Consider the following 26,110-nt stretch of genomic DNA (forward strand, 5'->3'; position numbering starts at 1 on the left):
TATACTACATGACTCAACGTAATTATCGTTGGATCCAATCCATACTTACAGACCGTAAAGCATTCGCCTCTGGGTCCGATTCAAGTTGTGCATGTCTCACTTGATCCAAACTGGTAATGCTGTTGAGTATTCGCCCTCCATTCACGGACCGTCGAAGGTGACGGAATTACGCCGAATCAGAAAGAGAAAAACAAGTTTTATGACAAATTGACAAGCAGCAGCAGGTACAAGGTAGCAACCTGTTTATACTGCACGCAACCTGTTTGATGAAATGCGCCACCGAGTTCCTTATTGTCATATTGTTTGTGGGTAGTGCTGTTCATTCTGGTTCTGGACTCATGCTTCAGTTTCTTGTGCAAACTGAAACATAATTTGGAGTGAGTGACAATGGGCAGCAAAACTTTGTTCAAGTGGTCGAAACAAATCACAACTTCCCAAGTTGAGCAGCTAATAAGAGCTGAAAAGGACATACACAAAGCTATTCTCGTGTTTGATTCGGCAACAGCCGAGTACACCAATGGTTTTCGGCATGATCACAACACCTTTGGTCTCATGATCTCTAGACTAGTCTCCGCAAACCAGTTCAGGTCAGCGGAGGCGCTACTTGACAGGATGAAGGAGGAGAAGTGTAGTGTTACAGAAGATATATTCCTCTCTGTTTGCAGAGGGTATGGTCGCGTTCACAGGCCGCTGGATACCATCAGGGTCTTCCACAAGATGGAGGACTTCCAGTGCAAACCAACCCAAAAATCTTACATTACCATATTTGCCATTCTTGTTGAAGAAAACCACTTAAAGATTGCTTTCAGGTTTTACAAGTATATGAGAAAAGCGGGTGTTCCAGCTAGTGTTGTTTCACTTAATATTTTGATTAAAGCCCTTTGTAAGAACAGTGGTTCCATGGATGCAGCTCTTCGAATATTTCGTGAGATGGCCAATCATGGGTGCACCCCAGATTCATATACATATGGTACTTTGATTAATGGATTGTGTAAATTAGGAAAGATTGCTGAAGCAAAGGAGCTGTTCAATGAGATGGGAACAAAAGGTTGTTTGCCCTCGGTTGTTACGTATACTTCCTTGATACATGGTTTGTGCCAATCTAACAATTTGGATGAAGCTATGGGATTGTTTGAAGACATGAAATTCAAAGGTATTACTCCAAATGTGTTTACTTACAGCTCTTTGATGGATGGCTTGTGCAAGGGTGGGCGTTCATCACAAGCAATGGAACTATTCGACTTGATGGTTAGCAATCGCCTTAGGCCCAACATGGTCACGTATAGTTCTTTGCTTCATGGACTCTGTGAAGAAGGAAAGCTTCGAGAAGCTTTGGAGATTCTTGACAGGATGAAGCTTCAAGGCTTGAAACCAGATGCAGGGCATTATGGGAAAATAATAAGTGGCTTCTGTAATATTGGCAAGTTCCAGGAAGCTGCAAACTTTCTTGATGAGATGGTCCTTGGCGGGATTTCACCCAACAGAGTGACTTGGAGCGTTCATGTTAGGATTCACAATGCAGTGGTCCAAGGCTTGTGTAGTAGCAGCAATCCAAATCGAGCTTTTCAGTTGTATCTTAGCATGCGTACCAGGGGTTTCTCTATTGATGTGAAGACTTTTGATGTTCTTGTGAAATGTATCAGTAAGAAAGGGGACCTGCACAAAGCTTATCGAATTGTTGATGAGATGGTGCTTGATGGATGTGTTCCGGATGAGGGAATATGGAGTGCTGTGGTAGATGGGTTTTGGGATCGCAGGAAGGTGCGTGAACCTGCTGAGTTGTTGCAGGCTGAGCTGATGGGTGAATTGGTTAAGCCAGAAACATAAATCTGAATTTGAGTTTTGAGCTAGTAAGTGCTCTGATACTTGTTTTTTTTCCAATCATAAAAAATTGTTCACCACAATGCCCTTTTTTCTTAAGAAGTTATACATTACTCTCTCAGAATATGGTGACTTGCACAACACATGATTCATGAATCACATGCTTAGAATTATGGCATTGGTAACTGTCCATAGTGGATGTACATGTACTCTCTCTCTCTCTCTCTCTCTCTCTCTCTCTCTCTCTCTCTCTCTCTCTCTCTCTCTCTCTCTCTCTCTCTCTCTCTCTCTCTCTAAATAAATCTTTGGCGGACAATATTGAAGTATATTGTCCTTTCTCTCGATCTATTTGATTTAATTCATAACTCTTATCTGCTTTTAGTTCCTGACATTGTTAGTTTGGACAGTTTTCGTATTATTTACATACCTCACTCGTGCAATACAGGAAAATGTACTACACTCTTTGCCATATAAGAGAAATATGTATAGCATGCAGTTTTTAAAAAAGTACCTGAGACAATCTTTGTAAGTATCTGATCAAGAAATCGGGTGTTCAAAAGTGATTCTTTAGAGGTGCCATTAATTTTGAACATAAGATATACAGACAGAATGAATAGTTATATAACTGGTATTGACAGAACTTGGAGGAAGCCAGAATGGAAGAAATAAGGTTGAATGTGCATAGTTCCACAACTTTAAGCAGCATGCAGGAAAATATGTATTAATAAACAAAAGAGGAGTTGTTAGTGTGCAGACAGGGGGAAGCCAATTCCATGGCGTTTGGTTGGAAACACAACAAACAACATACTGCAAAAGACACCAATGCCAACCGGCAATGCTGTGAGAATCTCCTGAGCCTTATCAGACGGTGCTGGATAGAAGCAATTCACTACATTCTGATCAAATAGTGCTACTGCGGCAAATACAAGTATTGACATGAAGGCATGCATGAAATCTATAAACCGGAGATGGAAATTTGCAGCAACTTCTGGCGAAAGGGTGGCTGATCCATCGATGACCCATAAGCCTTTGAATGTTGCAAACCCATAACAGACATTTCCATTCTTGTCCCTAAAGCTGTCAGTGAAACTCAATAGAAAACATGAAGCCCCACAGAGTGCTACAAGGCCAGCAGTCATGGACCGGCTGACTGAGTCGCAGTTACCTTGGTTTGTGAATATGGGTGCCAGAAGCTGAAATGCAAGAACTGTTCCGGTAGGTAAAAGATTGGCCAAGTAAGCTGTACTCTGAAATGTCTGGTTAATGGCTCTCTGTATCAGGGTTCTTTTCTCATCTGCTTCAGGTTTTGGTGTATCTTGCAAGAGGGGAAGTTTTTGTTCAGCATCATCCCGGGATACCTTAGCTTCGATCTTGATCTCCATTGAAAGGTTTCAAGTCTCTTTTCCCTTGAATGTTTGGTCTGTTTTAGCATTTTTGTTATGAGGAACTCTGTTTATAAATAGTGAATAGAAATGAAACTTGAGTGGAAGTAAAGGGAGGGAAGGGTGGTTAGTTATGCCTTGCAAGGATGAGCAACCTAAAACTGAAACTGAAATTTGGCTAAAGCAGCTAGCAGATTTCCGGGAAGGGAATTTTTGGCCTCTTACGTAGTTACGTAGTGCTTAAAAGTGATTGGATAAGGTTATTTTTAGTGTAATTGGCCAAATGTAAATTAAGCAAGCTTCCATGTTTTTTTTAGGCCCAAGTGTCCATCAAGTTTTCATGACCGTTATAGACAATGCTCGATAAAGTTGTCAAAAAGAGAGTGGGAGGGGAGATGAGGTTCAACAAGTTTGGCGTTACAGGGGTTTGTTGTTTGTTGCTGAAACGCAATGCTCAAAGGCAATAGGCTTCCTTCAGAGGTTTTATTCATTCATTTATTTATTAATATTTCTTAATTTAGAGGTGGAGACCCGCATTTCTTATTTATTAGGCTTCCTTCTGGTTTTTCCTTCAACACATGAATGTCTGTTCGTTGGATACTTGGATCATATAGTGTCATACTGTACCTTGCACGTTATAACTTTGATGAACGTCAGCTGGGAATTACAATCAATGAAACACCTGCCACGCTTAGAGCTTACATCTATCGGACCAAAAAACTTGAATCTTTCGATTTCAGGCCCATACCAACTTTTGGGTTGGGCTGAGCTCATTGTCCATTGCAAAATAGAAACAAAAACCAGCCCACCTTGTGTCGATCTGTAGCCCATACAACAAAGGAGACAAGACATGCGACCATTTTGGCCCAAGGTCCTCTAGAGATGTCATATTCAAAGAATTTGACAAATTCAGTTGCCTCCAAATTGTGTTATGTGTCATCCATAGGACCATATATTATTGCCAAATGCCAAAGTCCTGAGCCTGAGCCTAGCTAGGGCTGTAGAGGAGCCTTTTAGCTTTCTTTCACTTTTTGCCAAGGCCTAAGGGAAGAGATAGAGAGTTGTAGCTTCTACACCTGCTTTGGCATCCGTTACAAACTTAAACCATAACGTACATTTTCAGGTCCAATATGTTTAAAGTAAAAAGAAGCGCACTACTTGATATTATATTTCAGAGGGTTGGTTCCTTTACATGTAGCATGGGCTCGCTCCTTTTGTGCAAATGTGCTACATCACAGAGTTGGTATATATTTTATCATTTTTCCGATTTCCAATTTTTCATGTTTTTAATCTTTGAGCTACTATGTTAGACTTCCGAATCTGGTCCAATTCCAAATGGTTAGGTAAGTGTCTACCAGCCAGGGGCTCAGAGCTGTGAAGTTGCTTTAATTCCATGAACTAGTTGAGGTTACCAGGAAAATTATTTTCAATATTCTCACTCTTTTTTTTCTTTTTTTTTTTTTTTGTCAAGTAGCTTTTCAGAGGAGAATCTTGGAAAGTATTAATATCTTTCCATTTTATGAATAACCTTTTTTTTTTTTTTTATCCTGCATTCATCATCACTACCAAGTACCAACCCTAGCATTCTTACTCCTCAAAATGATTTCAAGATTGTGAAATAATGACACCATCAAAATGGACCCATGTATTATAATAATTTTGTTTCTTTAGGAGCTTCAAGCTAGATTGTATGAAAACAATGTGGTGGCCTATGAAATAAAAAGGTTTTCCCAGTACATTTTACAGTTGACCCCATCTGTAAATAGACCCTACAAATGCACAAGCAAATCATTTGGTGAGAGAGAAAGAGAGAGGGGTTCTGAAGACTGAAGGGTGTGCTGGTGTGATGATGAATTCTCTCAATTCCAATGAGAATGAGCCAACTTTTACTCACAGAACATGTAGATCATAGAGTGTTAACCTTAAAAGTCATGGGAAAGAAATTCATTTTCCTCTCACTAATTAATTGATGGCATGAACCTTTAGTTGGGTTGGTTGGGTTCACCTTGCAGGTTCTAGTACCAATTGATTTGTTGCTACTTTTCCATCAGTTTTCAGGACTGGTTAGGAAAGCCAGAAATGACAACAATGATGGTATATATGGCCAAGAAATGATGTACAATTAATGCTTTATTGCTTTGTATAGAACTTGTATATGAAGATTGTTACACATTAGAATTCAATAGCTATCATCCTTTTTCCTATATTTGTGAGAAATCAAATCTTATACTTTGCTTGGATTCTCAGAATGTTGTATTTAGAACCAACCATTCTCCAACTTAAAGGAGGAAAAGGAATAAGAATATAGCAGTTGCCTGATAAATTATGCATGCATACGTATAAAAATGAAAATACAGAGGAAATAGAATGTGATTCATGGTCACCAGTTTTTTTTTTTTTTTTTTGGCCAGATGGTCACGAGTTCTGCAAAGATAAGACAATGATGAAGAGAGGTGCCCCACTGGGGCACGCCCCATATAAGATTTACGCCAATGATGAATGGTGCATATGTGATGTGTCACATCTGTTCCTAATTTCTCTTCACTTAATTAAAAAATATCTTCAATTCAAATCTTCCCTCCCTTGCATTATTATTTGGATTCCACCTTCATACTTATGAAACTCAATGCAGTGCGTCGAACTAACACGATTTTTCTTACCTAATCTTTTATAAAGTAAGAATATTACTAAATTGGACTAATTAACACTAGCAAATGCAAAAAAAAACACTAGCAAATGCAAAAGTTAGAATAGTTTTGAAAGTGATTTTTCATTCAATAAAAAAATATATATAAATACTCTAAATCTAATGACCTTGTATTTCTTTTTTTGGCCAGTAATGAGCTTGTATTAAATTGGGCAGATGATGACAAAATTGTTGGGCAACTAGGTTGTAGAAAATGGCTTGAATTTTCTCCCAAAGTTCAATACTTCAATGTCATGCCTTTTTTTTTTTTTTTGGTCGAATCATGTCATGGCTGATGTGTGCAAAATTGTTGATAGGCATGCAAACAGAAGCAACAAATCTATTGAAAGGGGTAGTCATCCATCAATCACTTTTACAGCTTACACATCACTCTTTGGTTTTTCTTGAGCTTAAAGAATTCCTAGTGGGTCGTCCTACATTTGATCCTCTCCGATCACCATACGCCAGCCTTTCAGGAAGATTAAAAACGACAAAAAGAGACTCATCACTTCATCACTTCATCACTTGTGCTGTCGCTGCATCTGCCCCTCTCTATCTCACCCTTCTCACCCCGACTCTTTTATTAGTGCATCCAAAACATCGTTTACACTATATTTTTTGAATAGTGATATATAAACTCTTTATTGAATAGTGATTTTATCGGAGAGATTATAACTTTATAAGTATAATCAACCTTCGTTATCAAATTAATTTCAAGTGTGATCAACTTTCGGGCATGACCAAACTTCATAATCAACCTTCAATAGGCTTTTTGGGCAATTGGATCAAATTCGAAATCAAAGAATTTAATTACGTCTTTCAATGATTTGTTAGAGATGATAAAATTTCATTCCTCCACTTGGACTCCAATGGGCTTTTAACACATAACATAATCCTACTTATATATATGTTTAATCCTTGCTTTGTTTAAATTTAGTAGTCGGTGCATGCTATAGGATGGCCAGTTTATATATCTTCTTTATATCCAAATAGGTCTACAGCTGAGCTGGGTATTTGGTGCTGGTTTCCCATTAAGCATGAACTGTGCCCAAAATGTGTAAAGAAGTGAAAAAGTTCTCTTTGCCACAACCTTTCTCATTTAAATCACATTGGAGGATGAGCAGCCTTTGAATATATGCATCTTAAAGAATTAGAATATACATAATCGTGATCTGCATTCGTTTTCTAATCCATCCTTAATTGTTAAAAAAAAAGGACCCAAACACATCCATATGCTATAATATAAAAATTAAAGAGGAATAAAATCTTTTGGGATCTAGCCAAGTCTACCACAACTAATGATTCAGAAGAGGAGGAAAGTGAAGGAAAGTGAGGAGGGCTTGTTAGAAAAGAAGAGAAAGCATGCAGGCTAGGAGTGTCCAAATGGGAGAAAATTTCCACAAGCAGTTCAGAAGTGTCTTTTTTAACATAAAAGGGGATTTGATAAAGTGGGAGATGGTGGGATGGGAGAAAGGTAGAGTTGAAGCATGAGAGGACAATTATGATTGTGGTTAGGAACAGACTCAAATGGGTTGGATCCACCATAGTCATTACTAGCCTTTCTTTTTCTTTTTTTTGGTATCTTTATCAACTATATTGTACTGAATCAGGACCCTATTTTCCCCTTAAAGTTTGTAAAAGCCTTAGATCGATCTTGGCCCTATATATCTTGGCTGAATGGCTGGTAGGTTCCACAAAATACCTCCCAATCTTTCAAGGGTAATGGGTCTGCTTCTGCTATGCTGCTTTGAAGTTAGAGAAGTACTTATTGCACTCAGGGCTTTTTGTATTTTTGGTTTCAGGGATTGAATTGTTTTCCTTAATTCTATTGCAATAAAGAGAAACCATCATTGAATTAGGAAGGTGCTAACTTGGGTCTTTCTCTTTCAGTTGTTGGACAACTTGGACCAGTACTAGTGCTTCATCTTTTTCTTTTTGACCAAAAATTAAATTATAAGTTTAATTAATTAATCATCATTAACTCTGAAGGTTCTTGGTTTGGTCTGTTTTAGTTTGTAGCTAGTAGACTGCAGATATAAATTTTGTTAATCCATTAGCGGTTAGCAATTTGGCTAGCTACCAAGAAATTGCTAATTAAACACGATTATGTTTACAAACTATCTAAGCAGTTAATGTTTTCAAAGTTCCAAACAAACCATAAGTATATTAATCCCACTTAATTGCAACAGTAATTGGTACAAAATAGTCATTACCTAATATGCAACCCTCTGCTAGCAATTTTGACATACACATGGTCTACAAAGCCATAATATAGAGAGGACCTAAAAAACTTTTCATGAATCAAAGTTACCTTTTTTTCTATTTGAATCATAAGTGTATGCGTCTCCTGTAAACAAAAAGCAATGATTTTGTCACAATTATATAGCTTCCAACAGCAGAGTGACAAGTAGCATCATATATCCACACCACACAAGTAGGCAGACACACATGGCTGCTGTTCATGTTAGAAATGTGCAATGCCAGCCTCATGCAAACGTTATCGTATACATTTGGTAAAGCTAGATAGCTTTGTTTTTTACTTTGCTGAATAATATATATTTGGTAAAGGTTTCAAGCTCACTTGGCCTTTTGTCTGCAACTGCATGCATGGTCTGAGGAGTGTGCACTTGTCACTTGAGCCTCCTCTTTTCACGCGGGTGACAAGCCCCATGATCTACATTAGTGTTCACCAAACCAATACTGTGGAATCACAAGGCAGGTGAAAAAAAAAATATATATATGCGATAAAAAAAAGACTTTTCGGTTGTTCAAGTACTTAGATATATGTATATGACATATTATGAATTTGATACCACTCATTTGTAGAAGGATTTATAAATTTACTCAATAATTCAAATTTACAGTCTAATAATATAAAATTCCACCATACAAATATGGATAATATAGAAATACATTTTTAACTCTTGAAATTCAACGTGTTCATATTTTTTCATTATGAAAATATAAATTTTTTCACTGTTAAATTTGTATGTCATAAGATATTTGTATCTTTATCAAATTCTAGTAATATAACATGGTATGTCTTATAAGTGAAAATTCCCATAAATATATATATGTCGTTGCAATTAAAAGCATTTGCAGGGATTGAAGCAGATGCCAATCAAGTCGCAATTAAATTAGAGGTAGGTGGATGCTTTAACATCCGTTAGGTGGCATGTTTAAGGAAATTAAACCAAAGTTGATAAGTTAGAGGCTCAATTTATGGTGTTTTCGGATAGAGTGCTCTATACTATTGATGTCAATGCCACAATGCCAGACAGCACTCATTACACGTGTTTCCGACATAAAAATTAACTCCACTGTACATTTACTCGCATATATGAATTGAAGGAAGCCCAAAAGAAAAGGAAAGAAGAAATCTAAGTGTTAGTGAATAGTGATACACTATCACCCATCACACATATTTTTAATAAATAAATTGTGGTACAAATATATCCAATTTGGATTTTGGAAGCTAGGAATAGGAGGAGGATATGGTTCTCCAGCAGCCAACTTGGAAAATGTTGAGTTGAGCACGTGCCTTTGGTTTCATTCACTTTTCTTCCAAAGTCTACTCCAAGTCTTAAAGCTTCTTGGTGGCTTCAATTCATCTTCCCAGAATGTTACCATCAACATCACACAAAACTCTTTTTTTAAGTGCCCCAGCCATTATCTAACATCTTTTTCCATATTTGGTTTTTTCTTGTAATTTTCAAGGTTAAACAAGTAATTGTCCTTGTTAGGAAACAAAATAAAGATAAAACATGTACAGTGTGATTTGTAAATGTGCTGCCTAATTGAGGGTGTGGGCTCAGCGGTTTTGAAGTTTATTTTGACTTGCTTACCTACCGTTGGCCTTTGAATTTTGAACATATTTTGAGTTGGTGGAACCTGAATGTAATCCCAACAAGAAATACAATGCGTCAATGCACATTCATAAAAACCTTGGCATTGAATTGATTGATAATGGCAAGCAAAATAATGACATTACATTCTCCATCTACAAAATCTGACATCTACTGCCTCCTGCAGCCTCCTCTTTAATTTGAGTAAACACCACTTGATATGTTGTTCGGTTGATCCTTTTGAGGTGCTATACATTATGTTGTTGAGACCATTTCAAACAACACGAATCATATATAAATCAATTATGCATGTTAATATCTGTACGTAGAAGAGTCGTAGGACATTTATCAGTAGTATTTTAACAAACCACTTATTATGTTTTAAAGCTGTTGGATAAAAATGCTAAACAATGATAGGCCTACTATAATGTGTATATTCATTCAATTTTATTAACAGAGATGATCGATGTAAATAAATATGATTTAAAGTTGGTATGGAATTGAGTAAATAAACACGGACACATTATTTTATGATAAGCGATTCAATATATAGTTGGTAAGTATAGCATTACTCTATAAACATGATTATGCGTTGACAAAAGTCTGTTGTACATTACAAATTATTAGAGAGATTCAAACACATACTTGAGCCTAGTTTTCACTTCTTGATTATTGCGAGTGAAAATTTTATATATATATTTCATTATGTGACCTAACATATGATAAAAAAGACAAATACAATAAATATAGACAAAAAAGGTTTACTTCTTAATATGTAATTAAGTAATAGTAAGAGTTACACTTAGATATATAACAAAAAATGAAAAGCACACGTAGGCATCACCAGGTCCCAATTCAACAAGAGGCCGACCATTTTAACGTGGCTAGTGTCTGGGTATGGGGCTCTGTACTCGCCCATTTTTGGGGCAAATAAAATGGCAGTGATCGAGTTTCGAATTTCGTGGAGTTAAAACAATTGGGAAAATGTCGAGAAAAGGAAAATTTTGGAACAATGTGGCCAACTTTCACTGCTCTATTATTTGACTTATTTGGAAAACATTCAGAAGCATATCTCTCGATCACTACTAGTTTTGCTAATACACAGTGGGTAATTTCATTCGTCTCATTCTCTTTAAGACTTTAAACTCCTTTTGCATCAACTGTAGCCTCTGCTAAATTCAAAATTGCACATACAATTTCTGCATGTTCACTATACCTTCTGCAATATAGCCAAATCTGTCTCTTTAACGAAAATGTATGCATGTACTATGTATGTCTCATCTCTAAATATCCCTTGATAATTTATTTGGAATTAGTTTCCAAATTGCTCTTTTGACCACATTTGATTTGGTGAGTCATTTCTGAATCAAAAATACAAAATGCCACCATCCACTTTGCCTAAAAATGTAAAACTTCCATATAAAGAATTTCTTAAATTTTGTTAGTAACTAGATAACCATCCACTAGAACAGTATGTTAAATTAACGTAAGCTTGAGTATATTATCACTAGTGAGGACCCGAATTTACGATGCCCAAATTTATAGTTGGTTTCATGTTTCTTTTGTCGCTAGACTTGTACATGCTTATGTACTTTTATATTTCTATTTTGTTGAGGGTAACGAGTAAAAGCCTCACAATCTTTTTTTAATTACGTGTGAAGACTTTAATGGTGCGTTTGAATGAAGTAATTTGAAATTACTAAAGAATTCACAAATGACGGAATTTAAAACGATGTGATTTAAAATTTTAGAATATATAAATTCTCTTGTTTGGATAACATATAAACATAATGAAGTTTAAATAAGGAATTTATGGTAGTTTTAATTTTTGATGCATCAATTCAAAAGAGTGATGGTGATGGTGGCAACAATTAATAAAAATGATGTTTATAGTGAGTTGACCATATTGGTAGGGGTAATGGCCCACAAACGGTGGGAGAAATGGTGGTGGCTAAAATTGGGGTGTTGGTGGTGGCAGTGGCGGTGGTGGTGGTGGTGGTGGTGGTGTTGGTGTTGGAAATGGCAGTGATGGTGATGGCGGCGGTGATGGTGATGGTGGTGGTGGTGGTGGTGGTGGTGACAGTGATGGCGGTGGTGGCGTTCTTGGTGTTGGTGGTGGTGGCGGCAGCGGCAGCGGGGGTGGTGGCGAGGGTGGCGGGGGTGGTGGTGTTAATGATGGTGATGTTGGCGGCAGTGGTAGTAGTGTCAACATGGTCGACACGACTTATTTTTCTTTTGTAAAAATTGGAATTTTGAAAATGACACCAATTTATGTAGAATTTAAAGTTGAAATTTACAGCCTTCAAATCCCAAGTTTTTTTCCACCTAGAATTTACAAAATTCTGTATTTATTGACCCAAACAAGGAAATTAGAGCATGTAATTTCTTAAATGCTGAGTTTTGTTTAAATTCTGAGTTTTTTTCCCCCATCCAAACACACCATAAAAGTAAAATTCAAATACGTGCAATTATATGCAAAATAATACGTATTAAGTAAATTTTAATGCGTTAGTGTTAATATATTTAAACTTATAGTTCGCCTTATACTTATTTTTTTATTATCGGATCATTTGTGCAATTTAATTTTTCTATTTCTAGAATAAAAACAAATATTTTAAAAAATGATGGAATTATAAATTAATAAAATAAAAAATTTATGGAATTATAGAGTTTAAAAATGAGCTTGAAAACAAGGGTCATTTTGCAAATCCCAGTATCCAAAGTCCAGATATTGGAAATTTGAAATTCCCTCCTTTGTGATTTGCAAAAGTGCCCGGATTCCAAAATCTTGGACATTGGTCAACATAAAAGTCACTTGGGTTCTTCATTTTTCTACCGATGGTTCTTACGGTGATCACACACAATCTCTGCTCCTCTGTCTCTGGCCTCGTCTGATTAAATCTTGAGCGAATCTTGGGCGTCAACTTGATCGGATGGTTGATAGATAACTGTAATAAATACAATACTTCTGGAATTTACAGCCTTATCCTATTGGACACGGGCATTGGACAATGGCTAAGCGTGCCGAATCTACGGACGGATCTGCCACGTGTACGGCATCTATTTAGTAATTAATTCGCCTTACAATATAAGTATATAACGAATTGATTGAGAGTTTGAGACAAATTTAACCTTTGGAGGTTCCTTTCAAAAATTCAAACTAATTACATACCAACAAAAAAGTCTATATCCTTTATTCATTGTTTTAAGGGTTCGTTATTAATTCATTTTGATAAATATGGGCGCCAATAAAGCACTAAATTTTGTTAACTGGTTCTGTACAATTTCATTTATTTTTATTTTTCAATTACCTTACTTGTGTGTCCTTGGTAAACCTAGTATTAACATTTATTAGAAGTGGTGTTTTAATGCATGCTTCGAATTGGTTATTAATTATGAGCTGAATCATGTGGTTTTTAATGGAGACCTTCACATAAACATTTTTTTTGTGAAAGTTTGTAACTTGAATGATAGTGAATATTTGCCTTAACTTCTAAGACCATAACCTCGTCCATATTAAAGGAAAATTATATTTACTATAGTTCAAAGAATAACAAATATTTATGTTTTTTGGGTTAACTAAAAAACCTTTTTTCTTCACATATAATAAATATATGACAAGAGCTGGCCTTATTTTCTTTTTGGCATTTATTTATGGAATGTTGATTGTGTGTTTATCCTTTGCAACACTCAAATATAATCGCTACTTTCAATTGTAACCGTCATGCTGTAGTCTTCACTCACATGTTTAAGTTTAGAACTTCACGCTTGATCCAAACCTCATTGCACACCAATATCGTGTGTGCTTCAGTTTCACTCTTTCATGCACCTTATATTCACATAAAACGATTTATCTATTATACAATTTTAGTCCTCAAAACACTCACAAGTGCTATCATTCCATGATATAACCAATGAGATCGACCTATTATTTATTATCTAATTTTAAAATTAATTAACTTCATATGTATTTTTTTTAATATATAGCATGTAATATTACTACATTGTAAATCAAACTATATTTGATTTTACTTTTATAGATTAGTAATTTTAAAAATTGCAGATTTTTTCTTCTTTATGAACTTTTTTTAAAACCCAAGTTGATCCTCATTCATTGAAAAGAAAAACAAGAATTATAGTTTTTTTTGGGCAGAAAAAAAAATTTAGTTAATTATCTTTTACTTGACAGAAATTTTTTGTTGTTTCTGGTAAAGATAGACAATAAAGTAGGGGTACACGGTACAGCCATGAAAATGATAGCCTCCTCTGAGTCATAATTTTAGTCCCAACGGGCCAACAGCATGAATAATAACTTTTGTGTTGCCTAAAAAGCTCACATATATGAGCATGCCAAATATTGAAGCAGTTGACACTCACTCTGAGGTCTCTGCAGTCTGCACACAGTTTGTAGAAGCAAACAGCAAGTCACAAACAGCAAGAATGCTTCTCTTCCTCCCTCTCCTCCTCTCCCTCCTCCTCTCCCCACTCCCCAGCACCCTCTCTCTGAACCAAGAGGGCCTCTACCTCCAGCACGTGAAGCACTCCCTTGACGACCCTGACTCCGCTCTCTCCACCTGGAACGACCAAGACGACACGCCGTGCTCCTGGTTCGGCATCACCTGCCACGACACTCCCTCCCCTGTCGTCCGCTCCATCGACCTCTCCAACGCCAACCTCTTCGGCCCTTTCCCCTCCCTCCTCTGCCGCCTCCCCAACCTCACCTTCCTCTCCCTCTACAACAACTCCATCAACTCCACCCTCCCTCTCGACCTCGCCACGTGTACTCACCTCACCCACCTCGACCTCTCCCAGAACCTCCTCACCGGTACACTCCCCAGCACCCTACCCGACCTCCCCAACCTCAAGTACCTCGACCTCACCGGCAACAATTTCTCCGGACAAATTCCTGATACTTTCGCCCGCTTCCAGAATCTCGAGGTCCTTTCTCTCGTCTACAATCTCATTGAGGGCACCATACCCCCCTTCCTCGGCAACATCACCACGCTCAAAACGCTCAACCTCTCCTACAACCCCTTTTTTCCGGGTCGGATCCCTCCGGAGCTCGGTAACTTGACCAACCTCCAGGTCCTCTGGCTCACCGAGACCAACCTAATCGGCCAAATTCCCGACTCGCTGGGTCGACTCAAGAAGCTCACCGATTTGGACCTCGCCATCAACGATTTACACGGTCCCATCCCGTCGTCGCTCAGTGAGTTGGAGAGCGTCGTTCAGATTGAGCTATACAACAACTCGCTGACCGGAGAGCTTCCTCTGGGAATGTCGAACTTGACGAAGCTGAGACTGCTCGACGCGTCCATGAACCAGTTGACGGGACCGATTCCGGACGACTTGTGCCGGTTGCCGCTCGAAAGCCTCAACCTTTACGAGAACAATTTCGAGGGGTGGTTACCGGAGACCATTGCGAACTCGCCCAACTTGTACGAGCTCAGACTCTTCGGGAACAAACTCACCGGCGAGCTACCGCAGAGTCTCGGCAAGAACTCGCCACTCAAATGGCTGGACCTTTCGGGCAACCAGTTTTCGGGTAATATCCCGGCGAGCCTTTGCAATAAGGGAGAGCTCGAAGAGGTTCTGTTGATTCGAAATGCTTTTTCCGGCGAGATTCCGGCGAGTTTGGGTGAGTGTCAGAGCTTGACCCGGGTCCGGTTGGGTCACAACCGGTTAACCGGGGAAGTTCCTGTGGGTTTTTGGGGACTGCCGCGCGTGTATTTGCTTGAGCTTGTCGATAATGACCTCTCTGGGTCGATAGCCAAGACCATTGCCGGAGCGTCGAACCTCTCGCTTTTAATCATAGGGAAGAACAAGTTCACAGGTTCGATACCGGAGGAGATTGGGTGGGTTGAGAATCTGATGGAGTTTTCTGGAGGTGAGAATAGGCTCAGTGGGCCTTTGCCAGAGAGCATTGCGAATCTTGGACTGCTTGGCACTCTGGACCTTCACAACAACGACCTCTCTGGTGAGCTTCCAAGTAGGATCCAATCTTGGGCAAAGCTCAACGAGCTCAATTTGGCGAATAACCAACTTTCTGGGAAAATCCCAGATGGAATTGGGAACTTGTCCGTGCTTAATTACCTTGATCTTTCTGGGAATCGATTTTCCGGGAAAATCCCACTTGGGTTGCAGAATTTGAAGCTCAATGTGTTCAATTTGTCAAACAATCGGCTTGCGGGTGAGCTTCCACCTCTGTTTGCTAAGGAAATTTATAGAAATAGCTTTCTGGGAAATCCTGGTCTTTGTGGAGATTTGGATGGGTTATGTGAAAGCAGAGCTGAGGCTAAAAGCCAGGGCTATATATGGCTGCTGAGGTCCATTTTCATTCTAGCAGGTTTAGTTTTTGTGGTGGGCGTGGTTTGGTTTTACTTGAAGTACAAGAACTTTAAGAAGGCCAATAGAGCTATAGACAAATCGAAATGGACGTTGATGTCGTTTCACAAACTGGGTTTCAGCGAGTATGAGATACTGGATTGCCTTGATGAAGATAGTGTGATTGGAAGTGGGTCATCTGGGAAAGTTTACAAGGTTGTGCTAAGTAATGGAGAGGTTGTTGCGGTGAAGAAGCTATGGAGAGGGAAAGTGAAGGAGTGCGAGAATGGGGATGTGGAGAAAGGTTGGGTCCAAGACGATGGCTTTGAGGCAGAGGTTGACACGTTGGGGAGGATTAGGCACAAGAACATTGTGAAGCTTTGGTGTTGCTGCACTGCTAGGGACTGCAAGCTCTTGGTTTATGAGTACATGCCAAATGGTAGTCTTGGTGATTTGCTACATAGTAGCAAAGGAGGGTTGCTGGATTGGCCTACGAGGTTTAAGATAGCTCTAGATGCTGCTGAGGGGCTTTCTTATCTGCACCATGATTGTGTTCCTGCTATTGTTCACAGGGATGTGAAATCAAACAATATATTGTTGGATGGTGATTTTGGAGCCCGAGTGGCGGATTTTGGAGTAGCCAAGGTGGTTGATGCATCCGGGAAAGGACCTAAATCCATGTCGGTCATTGCAGGTTCTTGTGGTTACATTGCTCCAGGTTAGTGCGTAAATTTCTTATTCACCTATGTGATTTTTACTCAAATTGCGTATTTAATTCTATTAAATTTATGCTGTACATACATGTTCTTGTAGAAAGTTTAAATTTTGAGGTTGAAATTTATTGCATTGTGCTCCACACAATGATCAGTATGATCTTTCATCTAAAGACTTTGATAAAAAAAAAATAAAAAAAAAATCTTTCATATACAGACTAGAGAAATGTGGGGTGCACAATCTTTGTTCAAAACTCTTGCAAATATCTCCTATCACTTTCAAACAGTCAAACTTTACATAAGTTATTAAAATATTATCCTGCCATTCTAATCCTGTAAATGTAATCGTGTTGCAGAATATGCATACACTCTTAGAGTGAATGAGAAGAGTGATATATACAGCTTTGGTGTGGTTATTCTGGAATTGGTTACTGGGAGACTCCCAGTTGACCCAGAGTTCGGAGAAAAGGACTTGGTGAAGTGGGTCTGCACCACTTTGGATCAGAAGGGAGTGGACCATGTGCTTGACTCCAAACTTGATTCTTGTTACAAGGAAGAAGTATGCAAGGTCCTCAACATTGGCCTCCTCTGCACCAGCCCTCTCCCAATCAACCGTCCATCTATGAGAAGGGTGGTGAAATTGTTGCAAGAAGTGGTAACAGAGAAACATCCCCAGACAACTAAAAAAGAAGGAAAATTGTCACCCTATTACTATGAAGATGCCTCAGATCATGGAAGTGTAGCTTGACAAGTTCACATGGCTTGTTGCAATGCAAAAAATGGATATGGGGGAAGTTTATATGTAAGCTTTGATTTACAAGTTTTTGAGCTTTATAAAAGCTAACTTCCCAAATATCATTCTCACCCCCTCTTGGTTTTTGGTTTCAGTACTCATTCAGAGTAGGGGTTTGGGAAAACAAAGTTGGGAGGGAAATTTATTTCGGAGAAGAAAAGAGTTGTGAGGAAAAGGGGTTAATATTCGATACTGTAAAATGATTAACCACCAAAGTTTTCTTCAACTAAGTTTAAGTAAGTAGCTAGCTCCCTGCATTAACAGGCCTCGATGAAAGTGATGTATGCACTGTTTAGTGAGTGTGCTTTTTCTCTGAAATCACTCAGGTGATGATATATGAAATGGGAATTCTGGCATTTATGAGCCAACCCCTATACCCAATTCTACTTTTATGACTTGTGACAATGTTCTGCAATTATGTCTGTGCTGTGTGAACCTGTTTATTAATAGACCCATATGAGCAGTTGACAGCTATAATATGTGTATTAATATGGTAGGTGTGTAGGGTCAGGTCCCACCCTAACTAAATGAAAGTGCCCCTCTTGTTTGTGCTCTCTCTCTCTCTCTCTCTACTTGTGGAGGGCCTGGATATATTGGAAAATGACTAGGACATAAGAGAGGTGATTTAGAGAGGTCCTACTCCAAGCTATTGAAAGCTGTGATTTTGGATGGTTGGTTGGTGCAGGCAACTTAGTTAAGCTTCAAAAATGGCTTAATCAGAACAGGTCTGGGGTACAAGGAATAGTATGCAGAGGAAGCCAAAAGAGGGTGGAGAAATTCACAAATCACAAGAGTCTTGCTTCTGCTACAGTATGCTATAAAATGTACTTGCCCAGTCTAGTGTACTACTACTGAAATGGCCCACCACCACGAATATAAGGCATTGCAGGGCTCATATACATGAAGTAGCTTCAAGCTTTTACAGTACAACACTACACCATTGGCCCACTGACAGGCGTAGTAAATTGTCTCTCATATCAGTTGTTGTTGTTCATCTTGTGAATCCAAATCTGTGTTCCACTTTCAACCACACATTGATGCCAAGGCAGCGGATGTAGGTCGGTGCAGTTATTGGAGAGCATAACTGATCAAGATTCAAGATTCAAGATCCAAGATCCCTCCCTACTACATCTGGCTATAAAACGATAAATATCCCTCCCTAACTTTATTTATTGGTCACAGTTTGTTAGTGCAGACCTTTCCGTTCTATTAATTACTGTTTGATTTTTTATCACTATTTCTTACCATACTCTTGTACTAACATCCCATTCAAAATATTTCCATGTTACATTAGAGTTAATTAGAGGCATTAAACCTATGCAATGTATGTACAATGATAGAAATTACTATAATATGATGAAAGTTTCAATAGGAAGATAAAATGTGGATGTGAGAGACAAAATGGTTATGCAGAAAGTGAGATTTAATTACCATTAATCTTAGTTTTTAAATTTGTTTAAGATGTTCAATGTTCAACATCTAGTTCAATGTTACAATTTATCTCATTTCTAGCTACATAAACCCCATCATCCCAAATCTTCTCAATAAAACCCCATCGTTCTAAGCATTGTTACACATGATCATTTACAAAGACATTTAGTATCCTTCTCAAAATTTTTTTTTTTTTTTTTTCACCTTTGATATTTATGGACGAAACAAAAAAGAAAATTTTTTAAAATTTTTTTTAAATAGAATACCAAACGCCTTCCTTCACATATATTTATCCTTTTTTTTTTCTAGTGTAAAAAAGATGTAACTATTGATTAGGTTATATCCTAACCATACAGCTTCCATGATTATACGCTAAAAGTGTAACAAAAAACACATAGAAACCTAATACAAAACTGCATTATATCTACAATCTAAGTAGATACGATCTTTTCCATTACCATCCTTAATTCTGTACTCATATTAACATGGGCCTGCCATGGCCCAAAAAATATATCAGATACATTGGATTGGTTGGACCATATCAAAATGAGACTTGATGTGGGCATTTGTCTAGCCTTGTCCAGTACTTCTTAGGTCCATATGGGCCAGGTCGCGAACGGAAAGTCTTAGCTATTCACACCCAGAATGAAAATTTAATAGGAAGTTGCTATTCAGACCCAGAAATTTAATCATTACACTCACTTCCAAAAAACATTTCAAACTTGTTTGAGTAATTGTTTGTTTGGAGTTTGTTTCTATTTTTTTCTTGCATGTGGTCAGTTATATTTCTACTGTCATAACAAGATGTCTAGTTATTTAGTCTTGGGAAGACAGGTATCCACTTTAGGTTCTCCCATTTCAAGAATGAGTTTGCAAACTGTTTCATAAACACAAAATAAATGGCCATAAAAAGAAAGAAGAAAAAGCTTCTTGACAAGACTATGATTTTTCCTTCAAAAGCATTATTCTCTTCCTGCAGTTGAATATTGAAAATTTAAAATGGTGTGTTATAGATCAAAATTTCACATTGTTACCCCATAAAGATTAATTGTAATCAGGAATTAATTAAGATGCTCTCATGCTCTAAGCAATCTTGAGCAAGTTCTGTAGAGAATTCCACTTTCAAAAGCCTTCTTCTTTGATAGAGTTGTACTTCAGTTGTCATATCCTAAAACTCAATTAATGGAAGTATTAAATTGATTATGTTAGATGATTTTCAAAATCATTAAAAGTTGCACCTCTTCATAATAGACACAATTCTACAAGCTAGAATTAAATTTTTTTTTAATTGATAAAAATTCATTTAAAAGTCATGTCTCAAATGAAAAGGCATGTATGAAGAGGTATGGTGACTTCTGGAAAAGTCACATACATCTGCAATATCTCTATATAAGGAGATGGCATATGGTCAGAAAAAAAACAACAAAAAATTCTTTCTATTATCTTCCATCTTTCATATATATAAAAGCTTTCACATTTCAATTTTCTAGAGCATTGAAGTGTGTATCTCTTGAGTGTTCTTGTTCAAGTTCTTGAAGTTGTTTGGGGTAGATCTTCGTTGGTGCAAGACGCAGGCTACTATATCAGTTTTTGAGACTTCATTGTATCCACAAGGCTTAATTGCAATCCCCTTGCACACTCTGTTGTGGGAGCAATTAAAGTCTGAAAGAAAGCGTATTTACATACGTGCCTTGAAGCCGAGTTCGAGATCGTTCGTGACGGTTGTTGTGTTTCTGTATATTTGAGTTACTGGAGTTTTTGAAGAGCCATTCACCACCATTTGTTCTAACAATTTTCAGACTTTAATTACTTTGAAATGGCATCTTCACTAAAAGATTTTTCTGCAAACTTTGTCAAACTTGATCGATTCGAGGGCACCAATTTTCGTCGTTGGCAAAAGAAGATTCATTTTCTCTTGACAAGTCTTCATGTGGTTTATGTGCTTACTACACCAAGACCTGCGGAACCAGAAGAAGATGTGAATGAGGAACTGGATACACAAAGGAGGAGGATCAAATGGGACAACGATGATTATATATGCAAGGGGCATATTTGCAACGCTATGTCTGATGCTTTGTTCGATATTTACCAAGAATATGAAAGTGCAAAAGCAATTTGGGATGCGCTGGAGGCCAAGTATACATCTGAAGATGCTACAAGTAAGAAATTTCTAGTATCCAAATTTTTCAATTATAAGATGATTGATACTAGGCCCATTATCGAACAATTCCATGAATTAACACACATGCTAACCCAATTTTCTCATCATACAATGAATATGGATGAGACCGTGGTTGTGTCTGCTATTATAGACAAGCTTCCTCCTTCCTGGAAGGAAATTAAGAAAGACCTCAAGCATAAAACTGAGGATATTACGCTTGAGCAACTTGGACAGCACCTTCGCATTGAAGAAGAATGTAAAACTCGCGATAAGGTGGATGAGGATGGTACATCCTCTAAGGTCCATATGGTTGAGAAAGATTCTCACCAAGGGAAGAAACGAAAAAGTAACAACCACAACAAGGTGACCTCCAAGTCAAACAAGAAAAAGAAAGGATCATGCTTTCACTGTGGCAAACCAGGACATTATAAAAATGAATGTCGTCTACTCAAGAATAAACAAACAGGAGACAACAAGTTTGTGGCTATGATATCCGAAGTTAATTCTATTAATGATGACAAATCATGGTGGATAGATTCGGGTGCAACCAAACATGTTTGCAAAGATCGTAGTTTTTTCAAGACATATGAAGAAAGCAAGGAAAATGATGTTCTTTATATGGGTAATACATCAACCGCCACAGTCAAGGGCAAGGGCACTGTTGAATTGGAGTTCACTTCTGGAAAAATTCTAACCCTTACAAATGTTCACCATGTTCCTGAAATAAGAAAAAATTTAATTTCAGGTGGTCAACTCAATAAGAATGGATTCAAACTTGTTTTCGAATCCGACAAATTTATTTTGACCAAGGGTGGGATTTTTGTAGGAAAGGGTTATTATTGTAATGGCATGTTTATGATGAATATTAATAAAAGTGTTACTTCTGCTTATATTGTTGAGTCTTTATCTCTTTGGCATAATAGATTGGGTCATGTGAACTTACGAAAGATAAATGATATGGTTCATCTTAATTTAATTCCTAAACACATAAATGATATGAATGATTCTTGCACTACTTGTTCACACACAAAAATTGTAAGAAAACCTTTTCCCAAGATTGAAAAATCTTCAACTATCTTACAATTAATACATAGCGATGTATGCGATTTACATGGCACACCCACTATGGGTGGTAAGAAATATTTTGCTACTTTTATTGATGATTTTTCTAGATTCTGTTATGTTTATCTTATGACTTCAAAAGATGAAGTATTAAATAAGTTCAAAATCTTCAAAACTGAAGTAGAGAACTTATGTGAAACCAAAATTAAGTATATCAGAACAGATAGAGGAGGGGAATACCAATTCCCATCTTTTTGTGAAGAAGTAGGTATAGTCCATGAGACTTCCATTGCCTACACACCTCAACAAAATGGGGTGGCCGAAAGAAAAAATCGGACCCTAATGGAAATGGTAAACGCCATGCTCTTAAATGCAAGTTTAAGTAAAGGCTATTGGGGGGAAGCTTTATTAACAGCTTGTCACATACAAAATCGGGTACCTAATAAAAGGTCCAAGATTACCCCATATGAATTATGGTTCAAAAGGAAACCAAATTTGGGTTATCTTAGAATTTGGGGCTGTAGAGCCATTGTAAGGTTACCACAACCAAAGATAACCAAGTTAGGTCCAAGGGCCATTGAGTGCATTTTCTTGGGCTATGCAGAGCATAGCAAGGGTTATCGATTTTTAGTTATAGAATCAAATAATTCTATAAATGTTAATACCGTTATAGAATCAAGAGATGTCATTTTTTATGAATCTAGATTTAAGTCCATTTCTAAAGATTCTCATGAAATGGTACCTTTTGAAAAACAAGTGGACACACCACTTGAAAATCAAACGGATGCACCACTTGAAGAAAGAGTGGAAGTACCTCTTGGGAAGAGACGAATTGAAAATTCAAACTCTTCTCAAGGAAATACTTTTTCAAGTCAAAATGGTGAACTTAGAAGAAGTAAAAGGAAAAAGATTGATAAATCTTTTGGACCTGATTTTGTTGTGTATCTTGTTGATGGAACAAGGGATACAATCAGTCGGCAAACTATGGTTACACCAAGTCTAGAGCCCGACCCTCTTACCTATGAACAGGCAATGAAATCACAAGATGTGGCTTTTTGGAAAGAAGCTATTAATGATGAGATGGATTCTATCATGGGCAACCAAACTTGGAAATTGGTTGACTTGCCTCTCGGTTCTAAACCTATTGGGTGCAAATGGATTTTTAAAAAGAAGATGAAGGTCGATGGCACAATCGAAAAATTTAAGGCAAGGTTAGTAGCTCAGGGATTTACCCAAAAAGAGGGTATTGACTACTTTGACACATATGCACCAGTTGCAAGAACGTCAACTATTAGGATACTCATTGCCTTGGCATCTATTTATAAATGGGAGATCCATCAAATGGATGTAAAGACCGCATTTTTAAATGGCGATCTAGATGAGGAAATTTACATGCACCAACCAAAAGGGTTTGTTATGCCTGGTCAAGAGCATAAGGTATGTAAATTAGTCAAATCATTGTATGGCTTGAAACAAGCACCCAAACAGTGGCATAATAAATTTGATCAAGTCATAATTGCCAATGGGTTCAAGGTCCATCAATCGGACAAGTGTGTTTACAGTAGATTTAATAAAAATGTGGGTGTTATTATATGCTTGTACGTAGATGACATGCTCATTTTTGGAACTAATCTAGAAACTGTAAATGAAACAAAGACTCTACTCTCTTCAAACTTTGACATGAAAGATTTGGGAGTAGCAGATGTGATTCTTGGTATAAGAATCAAGAAGTGTGGTAATTCTTTAGTATTAACTCAATCACATTATATTGAGAAAATATTAAAGAAATTTGGTTATTTTGATAGTAAACCAGTTTCTACACCATTTGACTCAAATGTCAAGTTAATTTCTAATAAAGGAAGAACAATTGATCAACTTGAATACTCTAGGGTGATAGGGTGTTTAATGTATGCAATGACATGCACCAGGCCAGACATTGCATTTGCAGTTAGTAAACTTAGCAGGTTTACATGTAATCCAAGCCAAGAACATTGGCATGCCATCTCAAGGGTTTTTAGATACTTAAAAGGTACCATGGATTATGGCATATGGTATCAAGGTTATCCTTCAGTTCTAGAAGGATATACAGATGCAAATTGGGTTGATCATGATGATCATAAGTCCACAAGTGGATGGATTTTCTTACTTGGCGGAGGCGCTATTTCTTGGGGATCCAAGAAACAATCATGTATCTCGGATTCAACAATGGCATCTGAGTTTGTGGCCTTAGCTTCATGCAGTAAAGAAGCCGAATGGTTAAGGGATTTGTTAGTAGAAATCCCAATATGGCCAAAGCCTATGCCTCCAATTTCTATACATTGTGACAGTCAAGCAACTTTGTCACGTGCCTACTGCCAAGTTTATAATGGAAAGTCAAGACATATAGGTCTAAGACATAGTTATGTGAGGCAACTTATAACAGATGGAGTAATCACCATTGATTTTGTGAAATCATGCCAGAACTTGGCAGATCCATTAACAAAGGGTCTTGCAAGGGACTTGGTGATGAAAACATCAAGAGGGATGGGTCTTAAGTCCATTACTTAAATCACGAATGAGGGAAACTCAACTCAACGCTTGAAGAAATTTCAAGTTCTTGGGTTCAATGAGCAAAGTACTTCGTTTAGTGTGGTTGTTAGCACTATGCATATAAATATATCATCCCAAGGTTTATAGTGCTTAGTTTTCTGTAATGTATAGTTTAGGTTGAAATTTTTCCTTAACAAGTATGGATAAGTGTGGAATTACAGAGGCACTTCATACTTGCCTATGTGAGTGTAGAAGGTGGTGCCGCTTTCTATGAGATTAAAGGACTTATCTCTAAAGCACTCATGAAGTGGATATAGACCCAAGGCCAATCCACGGGTCAGTTTTACAAACATATGGATGGAACCAAGATGTGAAAAAGAATGTGTGAGATACTTCCGGTTAGATGGAGGGAATAACAAGTTCAAAGCCAAGGCTACTTGTCATTTCTTCTAACTTTGAAGTATTTTCACTAAAACTAAGATTTTAAGTCCGAAAGACATCTTAGTCTAGGCATTCAATTTCCAAGAACATACTCAAGGAATTTTCAAAAACCGTTTTTTCAAATATATATTATTTTCATAAATAATTTTGAAAATGGTGGAGGATTGTTAGATGATTTTCAAAATCATTAAAAGTTGCACCTCTTCATAATAGACACAATTCTACAAGCTAGAATTAATTTTTTTTTTAATTGATAAAAATTCATTTAAAAGTCATGTCTCAAATGAAAAGGCATGTATGAAGAGGTATGGTGACTTCTGGAAAAGTCACATACATCTGCAATATCTCTATATAAGGAGATGGCATATGGTCAGAAAAAAAACAACAAAAAATTCTTTCTATTATCTTCCATCTTTCATATATATAAAAGCTTTCACATTTCAATTTTCTAGAGCATTGAAGTGTGTATCTCTTGAGTGTTCTTGTTCAAGTTCTTGAAGTTGTTTGGGGTAGATCTTCGTTGGTGCAAGACGCAGGCTACTATATCAGTTTTTGAGACTTCATTGTATCCACAAGGCTTAATTGCAATCCCCTTGCACACTCTGTTGTGGGAGCAATTAAAGTCTGAAAGAAAGCGTATTTACATACGTGCCTTGAAGCCGAGTTCGAGATCGTTCGTGACGGTTGTTGTGTTTCTGTATATTTGAGTTACTGGAGTTTTTGAAGAGCCATTCACCACCATTTGTTCTAACAGATTATACCAATTCCTTTCTCACTTTTGCTGCTGATTTAACTTTAAACTTGTTTATTTGTGCCAAACAAGACAAGAACAAATGAACAATAATGGATGAGTGGATGACCCAAATGGATTAGTGAAAAGTTTGAGATATTCTATCCTCTCAACTCCTGACAAGGCAAAATG

The 26,110-nt window shown here is 37.4% G+C and overlaps 3 protein-coding genes across 4 annotated transcripts; 2 read left to right on the top strand and 1 right to left on the bottom strand.

The window, feature by feature from the left end:
* The first annotated feature begins 3 nt into the window (after window positions 1-3).
* On the top strand, window positions 4-2,594 carry LOC147296865 (Pentatricopeptide repeat (PPR) superfamily protein). 2 transcript variants are annotated; one of them, XR_015123302.1, is made up of 3 exons: window positions 4-1,850; window positions 2,267-2,346; window positions 2,460-2,594. XR_015123302.1 is itself a non-coding variant. In XM_086250260.1 (2 exons), the coding sequence occupies exon 1, from the start codon at window positions 388-390 to the stop codon at window positions 1,825-1,827; it is 1,440 nt and encodes a 479-aa protein (XP_086106386.1). In that variant the 5' UTR covers window positions 4-387; the 3' UTR covers window positions 1,828-1,850; window positions 2,267-2,406. The 2 variants fall into 2 exon arrangements, 1 of the variants encoding a protein (XP_086106386.1); XM_086250260.1 differs by lacking the exon at window positions 2,460-2,594 and having other exon boundaries at window positions 2,267-2,406.
* LOC147296866 (protein DMP4-like) lies at window positions 2,565-3,508 on the bottom strand. Its single transcript, XM_086250275.1, has one exon. The coding sequence runs from the start codon at window positions 3,201-3,203 to the stop codon at window positions 2,565-2,567; it is 639 nt and encodes a 212-aa protein (XP_086106401.1). The 5' UTR covers window positions 3,204-3,508.
* Window positions 3,509-13,942: 10,434 nt separating this feature from the next.
* LOC147296867 (HAESA-like 1) lies at window positions 13,943-17,938 on the top strand. Its single transcript, XM_086249188.1, has 2 exons — window positions 13,943-16,776; window positions 17,128-17,938. Exons 1-2 carry the CDS (start codon window positions 14,076-14,078, stop codon window positions 17,517-17,519), a joined length of 3,093 nt encoding a protein of 1,030 aa, XP_086105314.1. The 5' UTR covers window positions 13,943-14,075; the 3' UTR covers window positions 17,520-17,938.
* The last annotated feature ends 8,172 nt before the right edge of the window (window positions 17,939-26,110 follow it).

Source organism: Dryas octopetala, chromosome 1, assembly GCF_963921425.1.
Source record: "Dryas octopetala chromosome 1, drDryOcto1.1, whole genome shotgun sequence".
Lineage (NCBI taxonomy): Eukaryota > Viridiplantae > Streptophyta > Magnoliopsida > Rosales > Rosaceae > Dryas > Dryas octopetala.

What these genes read in the sequence shown, in the direction of transcription:
- LOC147296865 (XM_086250260.1), top strand. Translation starts at nt 388, where the DNA reads ATGGGCAGCAAAACTTTGTTCAAGTGGTCGAAACAAATCACAACTTCC.
- LOC147296867 (XM_086249188.1), top strand. Translation starts at nt 14,076, where the DNA reads ATGAGCATGCCAAATATTGAAGCAGTTGACACTCACTCTGAGGTCTCT. An exon ending in TTGTGGTTACATTGCTCCAG is followed by an intron (nt 16,777 to 17,127) that starts GTTAGTGCGTAA and finishes ATCGTGTTGCAG; the next exon opens with AATATGCATACACTCTTAGA.
- LOC147296866 (XM_086250275.1), bottom strand. Translation starts at nt 3,203, where the DNA reads ATGGAGATCAAGATCGAAGCTAAGGTATCCCGGGATGATGCTGAACAA.